This window comes from Pan troglodytes, chromosome 4 (genome assembly GCF_028858775.2).
Source record: "Pan troglodytes isolate AG18354 chromosome 4, NHGRI_mPanTro3-v2.0_pri, whole genome shotgun sequence".
NCBI classification, from domain to species: Eukaryota; Metazoa; Chordata; class Mammalia; order Primates; family Hominidae; genus Pan; species Pan troglodytes.
The window spans coordinates 20,592,705-20,607,062 of NC_072402.2; the positions used below are offsets into that span (position 1 = coordinate 20,592,705).

Sequence of the window (14,358 nt, forward strand, 5' to 3'; positions counted from 1 at the left end):
ACAGACCTACTGAACCATAAACTTCAGGGATAGGGCTCAGCAGACTGTGTTTTAACAAGTCTTCCAAGTGATTCTGTTAGTGCAGACAATGTCTAGTTTAGACAATACCACTGGATCAAAAGGGAAAAAGCCGCTAGTTTTCTTGGGAGGATATAGGGTGTATGGAACTAGACATATCTGTTTTTGGAATTCATATTTATGGAAGCTATGGTGAGAAAATATTGACAAGGAAGTTCATGCCTGGAAGCATAATAGTAGCAGGCTTGTGTCTTTTTCACTGGCTTACTAATCAAAGTAGTATTTCTTCCAATTTGTTTTCATATTTTACCAAATATACTGAAGTTTTAACTCTTTAGCCATTATTAATTCTTTTCATTTTTGGTGCCAACTTGGATTTCTAAATCAGTATATAACATATTACTACATATTACTAATGGATTATACATTGGTTTGCAAATGGTTTTCAAAATTTGAAATATATGAGCTACATGGTATTATGCAAATAATTTACCTTTGACATCTGTAACTGAAACAGTGGTTCTACATGTGGTTTGGGCTTCTATGTTTTATATAGTTATTAAAGCATCGGGTCTTTTTTTTTCAGGAATTTTTTTTGTTTCCCATATTTATTGCTTCAAGTTGTAGTCTGTCTTTTTAAGAATTCTCCTATGTGATTAAATGATTTATTAAACTTGTGAATGCTATTCACAATTTATTCTAAAACAGAAATTACAATTTTTTGTTTGTTTTTATGCTTTTGTGGGATTGAGATTGGGGAAAATGGAAATATTACAAAATATATAATGTTTTCTAAACTATTTTACCAAAATAAATTTGAAAATAAAATAAATGTAGGCATTGGATGACTATTTCATAAGTGTCACAATTCACTTATATAGAAAAAGATAGTTTTAGAAAAATGTGGAAATGTACTGGTAAATTTGTAGACTTAAGAGGAATGTGACTAAGTCTTTGTGCAGTGTCCTGATGAGTAACCCGCCTATCTTGTGATCCTTGGATGCTGGAAGAGTCTGCTGGATCTGACTGCCATGTCTCTAGCAGCACATGGTTGCCCAGGAAGAGAACTTGAGGAAGACACTCTGCTTTGACAAGGGCTCCTTCATTTGACAACCAAATTGTTACAGCTGGCAAGCAGTAGGCTACGTGGCTTAGTCTACTGGCAAGCAGCAGGTTTCTTGTCTGAAATCCTAAAGTGGTTTCTACTTCCAGTATTTAAGAAGATGAAAAATCATAATTATTTAAATTAAATGTTAATATTTTCTGCATTTGCTGGTCTATTTAAGTTTTGAATTTCTGGAGTCAGCATGTGGTGAAGAATGCATAAGAATATAAAGGCAGATTTTGAGATTTAAGAATATGGGTTTGGGCATTTAGAAACTCGATATATGTATACTAATAACCTTTTCTTTTAATTCCAGGAAATCTTACTGATGAGGGGCAGCAGTATTGTTGTAGATTAGTGGAAATGGATTCAAAAAGTGGTCCAGGCCTCATTGGCTTAGGCATTAAAGCATTACAAGACAAAAAGTATGAAGATGCTGTTAGGAACCTAACAGAAGGTAAATGTACAGTGTATGGCATGTAACATGAAGTATAATTATTATTCAGTCAGTAGGCATTTATCTTTGAGCCTTTCTTTAAGGAATGTCTATCTAAGGTGGAAGGGAAAAAAATGTACCTGCATACCTTGGACTCTGCTTAGGTTTGAACTCTGACTCCGCTTATCACTAATTTCAAGACCTCAGAAGAGTTAAACTTACTGTGTGTCAGTGTTTTCATTTGTAAAATAGGTATATCTATATAGAAAGAAAGAAAAAAGAAAAGAAAGAAAGCAAAGCGAAAAGTAAATCGGGAGGGAGAGGGAGGGAGGGAGGGAGGGAGGGAGGAAGGAAGGCAGACATGTAGATATATATGCATTAGGAACTTAGGCTTTAACTTAGTCTTACTAGGTATGATGTTTCTGGAAGAACCTACATTCAAATTATAGATCTGAATGGTAAATACAAGCCAGGTAGGTGGTTGAAGGGAATGGGAAGAACATTTTAGGCAGAGATGAATCTGTGAAATAGCCTGAGCTAAGAGGAAAACTGTTGTTCAGAGAACTGCGGGTAGTTCACCAGGGTTTGAGAATGAAGTGTATGTACAGGAGGGGACAAGAAGTGAGATTGTAGAAGTGCCTAGCAAGACATTGGTAAGGAGTTTGCACAGTATCCTGACAACAGTGGGGAATCAGTAAAAGATTTTTAGCAGGGGAATTTTATAATCTGATTTGTCTTTTTAGAGATATTCTAGCTACAGTGTAAAGAATGCATTGGGGTGGATGGCAAGCACTTGTAGTGATTTGGGATAAAGATGGTGGAGGTCTGAACTGACGTGGAGATGGAGAAAAATGTATGGTGAGGAATGAATTGAGGCAGAGAATCACTGTGACTTTGTGACTGAAGAGATATGAGAGATGAAGAGGGGAGGAGTCTGATTTGGAGAGTAGGCATTGGTGCTGTTCATCTGTGTAGTCACAGAAACCTTGTTTTTTGTGATTGTTTTTATCCTTTTAGGGTTAAAGGAAAGCCCTGTCTGCACAAGTGGATGGTATCATCTGGCAGAAGCCCAAGTCAAAATGCATAGACCTAAAGAAGCTGTTCTTTCATGCAGTCAAGGTATTTTTGATACTTTTTGGGTTGACACATAAGGGTGACCAACCCTATTTGTTTTTATCTTAAAGGACAAAGATAGTGATTTTAAAAACCAAAATGCTATATTTTGTATTTTAAATTGCTAATTTTAATTTCAATGAGGTTAAATAAAAGTCTGCATGCATGTGTACTAGTGTGTTTATTTTTAAACTGACAATGAATATTTAGCAAAATTTTCCTGCATTTGGAATATTGACATAGTCAGTTTAGGCTTGGGTGTGGAGGTCCTCTGTCTTTGTAACAAGGAAGTTTCTGGTGTGTCCAAGACACATGAGTTCTTAATTTCTCTGATATAGAGAGGGGAAACCTTAGGCATCTTGGAGCCTATTTGAATTTGACAGGGTGAGGGGTGGGGATAGGAAATCATGAAAGTGGTTCACTGTTTCTGACCCACCTGGTAGCTTGCCCCCTGTAACTAAGAAGCAGTTCACCTTGGTCCATTCTAATTCAGCTGCTTTCCCCTTCCAGTATCCTTAATTTCTTATATTTGTTACAGGTGCTTTGGTTGTGGGCTAACCTTTATTGTTTAGCAAATATAGATAGCCATTGTCGTTTTTTAGGATATTCAGTTTTATTATATGTTGTGTGAAGACAGAGGTTTTAAATTCAGATATGTTCTGTTTTAAATTCAGGTCTTTCCATAAGGAAGTCAGGGAAGAATTTATATTTAGCTTTGAGTTATTCTTCATGTATATTGTTTTGGAAATTTATGCTTATTGTATCTGCAATTTATTATATGTCATCCTTAAAAAAGAAAAAATAAACAGAAGTGATATGGCTGTCTTCATTTGGATACCCTTAATTTTGTCAGCTCTGAAGATCATAGATAATCTTGGTGCGTCTGGTAACAGTCTTTATCAGAGGAATCTTTGTCTTCGTTTGAAAGCAGAGGCTTTGATTAAACTCTCAGATTATGACTCTTCAGAGGAAGCAATTCGTACGCTTGATCAGGTAGTCTTGTCAAGTTTTTTTCTTCAACTCTAGTTAGTTTCCAATCAACCAGGCAACAACCATTCTCTGCCTACCACAAAATTTACTTATACGGATTTTGTGTTAGAGGTATGAATTCACCACATCTGCACTTTTATAAGTCATTCATACATTTGGGAACTTCTAAAGTTATTTGTTTGCTTTTTGATTAAGGACTTACAGTACTCATCATATAAGACTATTTCGTTAGTTCTAGACTTCATTCTCGTTTCTTCCTTTTGCCCTCTTAGGTTATTACTACTTGATTATTATTAATTTGAGATTCCAAATTTTTTCCTTCAGGAAGTGTTCTGCAGATTTGACAAAAATAATTAAGGACACTGTTAGCTTCATGGTAGAGAATGTTTATTTGTTTCATTCAAAGAAAGATTAATATTTCATAATGAAACCGATTTCTTAGTGTTTTGAGTTAAAGCAATTTGAAAGTCCATAGTGAAAAAAACTATAACTGGTAAATTATGAATTATAGCATTATGCCCTAAAGATTTTTGTCAGGTAAAGACTATTACTGGTCTAAAATTAAAATTGAGTTTTTAAATCAGTTTTATGTATTTCAAAGGGCTTTGTATTTCATAATATTTCTTTAAAATCAGAACCGTTGTCAGCATCTTTCAACAATTAATATTTTCTTGTTTTCTTTTTGCCATCCCACCAATAATGTGTTTTGTGTGAATGCTTTATAAAGGTTTTTCAAATAATGTTTTCACAAAAAAACAAATGACTGCTATTTTGGAGAACTAGCAGAGTCCAGGTCTGAGATAGAAAATGTACAAGATGAACCAAGAACACCTTGTCATGCTAGAAAGCAAGAAACTATAAAAGGGCTCAGACTACAAAAGGGCTCAAGAGCTAGCATAAAGAGATTCTTACTGGCTAAAAAGAGCATTACTAATGTGGTATATTGAAACACATCAAATATTTTAAATCCATGTGTTCATGATGATTCAGAAAACTCAGCAAATGTCCTCAAGAAAACAAATGTTTGGGGGAATGCTAAGAACCCAACTATGAAGAATAAAGGCATTTATCCTGCCTTTATCTGAATCATTCCTCAGGATAATGAAATAATGAAGGTAGGAGAAATTTGCCTTTGTTGAAGTATTCTGTCTAATAAGAGAAAATGACAGAAAATCACCATTTTGCAATCCCCAGTGAATTAATAGATCTAGGCATCAAGGGTTAATGGCTACTAACATCACACAAAGGCAATCAGGCTGGGCACAGTGGCTTATGCCTCTAACACTTTGGGAGGCCGAGGCAGGTGGATCACTTGAGGTCAGGAGTTTGAGACCAGCCAATATGGTGAAACTCTGTCTCTACTAAAAATAGAAAAATTAGTCTGGCTTGGTGGTGCGCACCTGTAATCCCAGCTACTTGGGAGGCTGAGGCGGGAGAATCGCTTGAAGCCAGAAAGCAGAGGTTGCAGTGAGTCAAGATCAGACCATTGCACTCTAGCCTGGGCATCGAAGCGAGACTCTTGTCTCTCCAAAAAACAAACAAAAAAAAAGACAGTCAGACACAACCAAGTGCAAATACACCTGAAGACCTGAAGTATCCTTGGGAATCTTCAAACCTCTGAACCCAATTACTAATATACAGAAAATACAGGGAACCAAGGAACATGTTAAACACCTTGAGAATACGTTTAGCAAAATCCAGACTTTGAGAAACTGTGACAAATAAGCCATATTTTTCAACAGTTAAATTGTAAGGAAGAGAAAAAAAAGAGAAGGAGGGGGACCTTATTGATTAAAAGAGACAAGGCATTATCATTCAGTTCAAATGTATGTGTCTTATTTAGATTTTGATTTTTAAAATTGTTCAAATATGAGACGACTGAGAAATTTGATAGTGTTAAGGATGTTTGTTGGTTTTGTTTAGGTATGATAATGGTAATGTGGTTATGCAACTTAGAAAAGAACTTTTAGATATAGATGCTGAAGTATTACAGGTAAAAAGTTACAATATCTGGGATTTGTGTCAAAATCATCTGAGCAGAAGTGTGGTAAAATTAGTGGAGGTATAGATGAAAAAAATGATTGCTTGTGAGTTTGTGGTTTTGTAGCTGGATGATGGGTACATGTGGGTTTATTATACTAGTTTCTGTAATTTTTTTCTGTATATGAGATTTTCCCTAATAAAAAGGTTATGAAGAGTGAAGATGTGTTATTAGTGATAGAAATCAGGACCTCTATTTCTTTATTCTATTAGGACCTCTGTTATTTTTTATTCTATGCTTTTCTGTGTTCGTTCTTTAATTAAAGCAAACATTGCTGTGGTTGTGTTGAAGGAGATTTATAGCAGTTCTTTACAATTATTTTCTAGATTTCTGATGCAGATAATATCCCAGGACTTTTGGTTCTCAAAAGCTTGGCCTATCGGAACAAAGGTTCATTTGATGAAGCTGCAAAGGTTGGCTTTTTTATTCAAACTGAGCATTTTTTGAGTTAAAAGCATTTTTATTTGGCTATAGAATTGACAGGTGTCTACTTTATAGATTATGGAAGACCTTCTCTCTTCTTACCCTGACCTAGCTGAAGTTCATGCCCTTGAGGCTTTGATTCATTTCAGCAGAAAGGACTATCTACAAGCAGAAAAATGGTAAGGATATATAAATTGCTCATAGAACCATTTACATCTTAGTTCTTTATATTTCTGAAAAATTCAAAATGAGTAGGCTTGATGAAGATTTGATTTTTCATGAATTTGATCTTTGTAGGCTTTAAGTTTTAGTATTTTAAAGAAATGTATTTAGCATGTAGTACAGTAGCTATAAAAAATTATATGATGGGTTTCAAATCTAATTAGCTGATCTTAGCCGGGCGTGGTGGCTCACACCTGTCATCTCAGTACTTTGGGAGGCCAAGGCAGGTGATCTCTTGAGCGCAGGAATTCAAGACCAGCCTGGGCAACACGATGAAACCCCATCTCTACTAAAAATACAAAAAGTAGCTGGGCATGGTGGCACATGCCTGTAGTCCCTGCTTCTCAGGAGGCTGAGGCATGAGAATTGCTTGAACCTGGCGGGTGAAGGTTGCAGTGAGCCAGGACCATTCCACTGTACTCCAGCCTGGATGACAGAGCAAGACTCGGACTCAAAAAATAAAAAAAAAATCTAATCAGCTGATCATAATGTTCACTAAGCAGATGTAATGTTCAGTATAGTCTGAACACTTAGCACATGGTAGTGCTAAAAGGCCACTGTGCTTTTTTAAGATCCTCTTCTTCAAAAACAAATCACTTTTTTCCTTATGATAATATAAATCCTAAAGTGATGATTGGTTTCTAATTTGGCACCTCTGAATCACTCAAACTTTGATTGTTCCAACTAGGAGTCTCCTATATTGCATGTGGGTGTGTGTGTATTTGTTTTACTACTTCTTTTTATTACCCTTTGGTGACTTAGTTTTCAGAGAGCTCTTGAGAAAGATACCGAAGTTGCAGAATATCATTACCAACTTGGATTAACATACTGGTTCATGGGTGAAGAGACAAGAAAAGATAAAACAAAGGCTCTTACCCACTTTCTGAAGGTAAAGCAAGTGCTACAATTCAATTCCTAGTTGAAATGGCATTATAAAATCATAAATAATAATCATATACATTAGTTACAATTACTCTTTACTGAACTGTTTTTTGTGCTTTATCTTTCATATGTCAGGTTTTGTGATGGTGTTATATGGGTTTTCAAGGAAGAAATTAAAACATAAAATGTGAAAGTTACTTTTTGAAAAGCATGTGTTGTAGAAAACGAGACATAATTATCTCTTGTAAACAATACTTTTTAGGTAATTTTCACTGTAGTTTTATGAGCATACAAGTTAGATGTTTAAATTCCTGTTTTTTTAGATGTTTAATATCTGTAACTCCTACATTCTTATCTTGACTTGTAAGAGCAGATTAATTCAGTAACAGCTCTAATTTCACATTTCCTTTACCAAAAAAGAAAATATTTTTATATTTCCTTTTACTTTCTAGAAGCAGTGAGGGACAGCTTTCCTGTCTGTTTTAAATCTTACATCAAAGGATTTTTTGGCATATTTTTGTATGTTTAATGAAATTATTTCTTTTTTCTTTAATCTGTGTATTTATCTTCTGTATTTGTAAAGATACTCATTAAATGAACTTTTAATGTTCTGTTATTATCAATATTTATTTCAAAGGCTGCAAGACTGGATACATATATGGGCAAAGTTTTCTGCTATTTAGGTCATTATTATAGAGACGTAGTGGGAGATAAAAACAGAGCTCGTGGATGTTATAGGAAAGCCTTTGAATTAGATGACACTGATGCTGAATCTGGAGCTGCAGCGGTTGACCTAAGTGTGGAGCTTGAAGATATGGTATGTCTAATAATCACTTTTGCTTTTTGTTTTTTTATCCTGAGTATATAAATGAAAATATTTTTATATATGTATACTTGAAAGTTATCATTAGTTTTTTTTCTATAGGTGCAGTATAAATATTTTTGCCTCTGTAAGTGAAGTTTTTTTCCATTGGCAGATATTAAATTACTAACCACTTATTGTTGAAACTGTAATTTGATGTTTACCAGTGTAAGTTTAAAAAATCAGAAGTGGGAAATGAAAATATGTTTGTGTACTTTACATGAGCATTCTGTCTTTTTATAATGTTCAATATATCTAATATTAGTATTTTCTTATTATTAGGAAATGGCTTTAGCTATCCTAACAACAGTAACTCAAAAGGCAAGTGCTGGAACGGCAAAATGGGCCTGGCTTAGGCGAGGACTATACTATTTGAAAGCTGGTCAGCATTCTCAAGCAGTGGCTGAGTAAGGCACCTTATTGTGTTTAAACTATGTTAGACAAGCATAACGGTTCCTTAAATTAAGCATTTTAATTGTCTCTTACCAGGTTGTATTTTGAGAGAAGAAAAAACAAAATTACTTTATGATTGATTGGTGTTTATTGTCTGCAGGGCAGTGGAATTGCAGAGATGGATTAAATGGTGTCCTGTTGTTGAGGAGATAGCCAGATTAGTGAATTGAAGTCTTAATAAATATGTATAGTAGTTCTCAATAGAAATTTTAGTGATGAGAAGCTGAGGTACATATCTTTGTTGTTCTGCTGACACACATTGTTTTTGGCAGGGGAGACATTTGGCAGCTTAAAGGGCATTGGGAGCAGCTCATATATGATCAATTTGAGTCATTTGATTTGAACAGTACTTAAATGTAAATAAATGTATTTGAATCAAGATAAAATTGTTTCTGGTTTATGTTAGTATCTAGAGTACAGGCATTTTCACGGAAATGGAATTTGATCAGATATTTAAAGCATGCCTATTGTTTCCATATTTTAACTGTGGTATTTCTGTTTGGTAAAAGGATTGCTGGTGGGGGATTATGGGTTGATGTGACAAACTGAGATGGACGCCTGTCCTGGTAGGATAGAAAACTCGAGTTCATCAAGATAATCAAGGAAAAGAAATGTTGTTCAGCACTTTTTCAAAAAAAAAGCATTTTGTTCTTATTCTGAAATTAAAATAACATTTCTTAGCATTAAAAAAATTAATCATAAAAGGAACAAATTTACCTGCTTTAAATAGCACTTTTATAAGTAGAAGGAGCCACAGATATATATGTTTACTTGAATTATTTATTTTATATTTTCCTTTCAGATTTGGAGATAGTTCCATACTTTTAGTTCTCTTACGGTTTTTTAAATTTTAGTTTACAGGCAGCATTAAGAGCAGACCCAAAGGACTTCAATTGTTGGGAATCGTTAGGAGAAGCATACTTAAGCAGAGGAGGCTACACAACAGCCTTGAAGTCCTTCACAAAAGCCAGTGAGCTGAACCCAGAATCCACATACAGTGTGTTTAAGGTTGCAGCAATACAGCAAATCCTAGGCAAATATAAGGAGGCTGTAGCTCAATACCAGATGATCATTAAAAAGACAGAAGATTATGTGCCTGCTTTAAAAGGTAATTTATTTTTAGTAGCTCCTTTGACTTTTATGATCCTGAAGTATAAAATCCTTGAGTAGATTTCCTGCCTAAATGTATTGAATAACGTGAAAAGGACTTCTTTAGTCAACAGCAAGCATCCATATGAACCTCTTACAGTATAGCTTATATAAATTTGAATATAAAAAGATCAAATCTTGTTTCTTAAGTTAATAAATAGTAATGTGATAGAGATTTAACTTTTAGACAAACAGTATGATAACTATTAGATCTAAAAATTGATCTCTAAAACATGTTTCCCTACTCTTACATTTTGATAATTAATTCATCATGTCTCCAGAATATCTTAATACCTTTAATTACTTTGTAAGTTATACAAGCTCATTAAATTTTTTTTAAACTTCAGAGACAACTTGCATTGTTTTGTAGTTATCTAAGTTATTTTTGGTAATATAAAATAAAATACCACCATCCATATATAACCTACATTTGTAATGATTGTATTAAAAAAGCTGGGAGCTCATTATATATGCTTACTCTCCTCCATTTCCTTCTTTCTCCTTTTTAAAGAAACTGGTTTTTTTTTTTCTGTTGGTTTTTTTTAAGGAATGCTTTATGAATTTTTGTGTCATCCTTGCTCAGTAGCCATGCTAATCTTCTTTTTATCATTCCAGTTTTGGTATATGTGCTGCTGAAGTGAGCACATAAATAGTATATTGTAAATGACATATAACTTAGGGCTTGAAACTTTTTTTTTTAATTTTGTAAAACTCTTTCCTCAAGAGAAGGAGAACTCACATTTAAGAAATCTTTACTAGGCACTTTAGGTAATCACTATTTCGTTTAATTCTTATAGTATATAGCTTGCTATACAGATTTTAATATAAAAAGATCATATCTTGTTTCACAATAGTTAATAAGTAGTAATATGATGGAGAGTAACATATAGATAATATCCACATTTTTTGTAGCCAAAGTTTTAGCAGGTAAGTAACTTGCCCAAAGTCAAGGAAATTCTTGGGTTCTGTAGATAACTTTTTTATAACTTCTAGTGCATGTTTACTCCAACAGAATTCTTCCATTTGAATTTCTTATTGAGTGAATGTAGGATCATGCTTTAAGATAATTTTATAACACACCATTAAGTTTTATTTTCTGGAAAGTGCTTTAAAATAACACCAATAACTTTATTTGAAGTTCATTTTAAGTGTTTGTTTTATGTGTTTTAATAACAGTGACAAACTTACCTGATTTTAGGTTTGGGTGAATGCCATCTTATGATGGCAAAAGCAGCTCTAGTTGATTATCTTGATGGAAAAGCCGTAGACTACATAGAAAAAGCACTGGAATATTTTACTTGGTTCGTATTATTCTTATTATTTATTGTTTATTTTTGTAATATTAAAATGAAGCCAAATTTAGAAGATCATTTTATGTATTCTGCTAGATATAGCAATTACTCAGAATGTCAAACATAAAGAATAACAGACAAGCCAATTCTATAACATACATGTTGTATTAATTTTGCACTTGGGGAAACAGATATAATTTCTTCTGCTCTTAGTAGTGGCTGGCATCCTAGATGCATAGGAAAGAATAGGAAGGAAGGAGCAGTCTGCTAGTGGAACAGCAGCTCTGACACCATGTGTTAGTGTTCTGTTTCAGTAGGCCTGGAAATGAGTATCTTTAATTGGAACCAATTGGGAAATAGGGCTTCAGGTGCTCAATATGCTATACATTCAGTGGTAAGAGCCAATTGTAGGATTATTAGTAGTTCTTGAAGGTAAGGGGAAATGACAATCTGATTGCTCCTGAGGAGAAACTGTGAAGGAAAAAAGTGATGTGTCTAATAACAAGAAAGGAATCAGAAAATTTTGAGTAGATTTGGCATTTTATAGAACTGTGAATTCATTGGTTAGGTCAGAAAAAGTGTTATCTGTGGTAGATGACTTCCAAAAGTCCACAAGTTAGATGTACATTTGAATTTTTTGTAAGTCTTAAACATCTTTCTTCTACTTCCCCTCTTTTCCTGCTTGGTTTCTCCTCTGTTTTGTATTTATTGGTTGTTCCAGAATTGCTTTTCATATGAACCAAATATGAAAAGAAAACCTAACCCTTTTTTATCTCACTGAATTTTATTGCTACTTTTCAAGTCTCACATAATGTAGTTCTTTCTAAAGAGAAGGTTACTGTGTAAAGGGCATGCTTTATTTGAACTGCTATTTAAGAGTAAATGTGAACCTTTGGGTGACAGTACCTTAGCTATAAATACTGCCTCTCTGAGCCTAGGAAATGTTATTCTGGATAACATGTAACATAACCCATTAGAAGGTGGCATATAAAACAATTATAATCTCCAAATGTATATTTACTTCCAGACTTACAAGACATTAATACTATCACAATTATTGTGTAAGGGTGATATAAGTTACTTCAATTTATAGATATTTTATTTTTATTGAACTCAAAATAAGAATTTAGGCTCTTAAAATCGCCTGTTTCACTTTTTTCCTCTCCTCATTTTTTGCTGTCAATTTTAGAAATTTTGCTAAGATATTTAGGCAAAGGAACTCCAAATCATATTGCCCTTCCTTCAGATTCTCAGTGGGCTTTTAGTCATGACCACAATAATTAATATTATTTCTTAGGAAGACATTGGAAAATTATTTTTGGCTGGACTCCATGAGTAGAAAAGGCTATGAAAAATGTTCCATCTGCCTTTCCATCTGCCAGTAACATAGCAGCTTGTGATAGCTGATTATTGAGACTTGGCTTAAGTGAAATTTGCCATGTTTTATTTATAAGATCTCGAGAAGAGAAAAATGAAGAAAAATGTATAGCTGAAGTTTTTCTCATTCTAAAAGGAATTGCCCTCTGTCACCATAATTAATATTTCTCTTTGCTTTTTGAGCTTGTTCATTCAGTCTGCTCTTGTTTCGGTAAATGTAGTTCTTCAGATTTTTACGTTTAGATTTTTGGCTTTTTTTGGTCTCAGGGTATTAATGTTCAACATCACCAATCATCAGGAAAATGCAAATCAAAACCACAGTAAGGTATCATGTCACCCCAGTTAGGATGTCTGTTATTCAAAAGACAAAAAATAAAGGCTGGTAAGGATGTGGAGAAGAGGGAACTCTTATATGGTTTATGGGAATGCAAACTAGTGTAGCCACTGTGGAGAACAGTATGGAGTTTTCTCAAAAAACTGCAAATAGAACTACCGTATGATCCAGCAACCCCACTACTGGGAACTTATCCAAAGGAAAGAAAATCATTATATCAAAGAGACATCTGTACCCTCATGTTTATTGCAGCACTATTCACAATAGTCGAGATATGGAATCAACCTAGATATTCAACAACAGATGAATGGATAAAGAAAATGTGGTATTTATATGCAGTGGAATACTATTCATCCATAAAAAAGGATGAAATGCTATCATTTAAGGCAATTTGGATAGAACTGGAGGACATTATGTTAAGTGAAATAAGCCAGGAACAGAAAGTTAACCACCATATGTGCTTACTCATATGTGGAAGCTAAAAAAAAATTGATCTCATAGAAGTAAAAAGTAGAACAGAGGATACTAGAAGCTGGGAAGGGTAGGGGGAAAGGATATATGGGTAATACTTGTTAAAGGACACAAAATTACAGCTAGATAGGAGGAATAAGTTCTAGTGTTCTATAGCATTGTAGGATGACTGTAGTTAACAATAATATATAGTTTCAAATAGCTAGAAGGAGGATAGTGAACATTCCTAACACAAAGAAATTATAAATGTTTGAGATGATTAATATGCTAATTACCCTGATCTGATCACAATACATTATATGTATCAAAACATCTCTGTCCCTCATGAATATATATAGTTATGCCAATTAAAACATAAAATTTACAAAAATCTTTCAGATCTTACCAAATATATTTGGTATATTTTATTTGAGGTGTCTTCATCAATTTTTTGCTGCCGTAACAGAATACCATGGACTGGTTAATTTACAAAGAACAGAAGTTTATTTGACTTGGTTCTGGAGGCTGATAAGTCCAGGAGCATGGTGCTGGCATCTTGGTGAGGGTCATCCTATGGCAGAAGGGCAGAATGCAAGAGAAAAAAAGTGGGACTGAACCTACCCTTTTATCAGGAGCTGACTCCTGTGACAACTAACCCATTCCTACAATAACAGTATTAATCCATTTAGGGAGGCAGAGCCCTCGTGACATCATCACCTCTTAAAGGTCCTACTTCTCAACATTGTTGCCCTGGAGATTGAGTTCCCAACTCATGAGCTTTGTGGGGATGTAGTCAAAACTACACAGCATGAGAGAAGATCTAAAAGCAAAAACCTGAGTTTACAATTGTCAGTTGTAAGAGAGTTACGAACTTTACTGCCTTGGTCATTGCTTAAACACAAAAAGCATAGTTTTAACATTTTAATATTAAAAGGAAATTGGTCCTGGAAAACTTATTTATTTATTTGCGTGATTGCTGCTACTTCTAATAAAAATGGTGAAGAGTAACAAAAAAAAGTGTCCACAAAATTTCTGGCACTTAAAGTAATCCCTTCCTCCTTCCCTTTCTCCTTTTCTTCTTCCCTTCCTATTAGGGAGGTGATATGATATAATTCAGTTAGGAGGAGGCTAGTAAAGTGCTTAATGTACAGTTTTTCTGTTTTAAGTAATAATCAGGGAGATAAACTTCATGCTTTTTATAAATAATTTGT

General features: G+C 34.1%; 1 protein-coding gene and 1 non-coding gene across 3 annotated transcripts in view; one reads left to right on the plus strand and one right to left on the minus strand.

The window, feature by feature from the left end:
• The window catches only part of SKIC3 (SKI3 subunit of superkiller complex), a 97,612-nt gene that overhangs the window by 30,125 nt on the left and 53,129 nt on the right, over nt 1–14,358 (plus strand). For both annotated transcript variants that reach the window (XM_016952993.3, XM_063811106.1), the window contains 10 exons: nt 1,440–1,580; nt 2,577–2,678; nt 3,526–3,665; nt 6,030–6,116; nt 6,202–6,305; nt 7,111–7,237; nt 7,868–8,047; nt 8,375–8,499; nt 9,400–9,653; nt 10,893–10,995. In XM_016952993.3, the coding sequence (XP_016808482.2) occupies nt 1,440–1,580; nt 2,577–2,678; nt 3,526–3,665; nt 6,030–6,116; nt 6,202–6,305; nt 7,111–7,237; nt 7,868–8,047; nt 8,375–8,499; nt 9,400–9,653; nt 10,893–10,995 (1,363 nt within the window). The remainder of the gene's footprint in view (nt 1–1,439; nt 1,581–2,576; nt 2,679–3,525; nt 3,666–6,029; nt 6,117–6,201; nt 6,306–7,110; nt 7,238–7,867; nt 8,048–8,374; nt 8,500–9,399; nt 9,654–10,892; nt 10,996–14,358) is intronic.
• On the minus strand, nt 10,233–10,339 carry LOC112209298 (U6 spliceosomal RNA). The gene has a single exon (XR_002944045.1). It is a non-coding gene; the product is annotated as a U6 spliceosomal RNA (small nuclear RNA).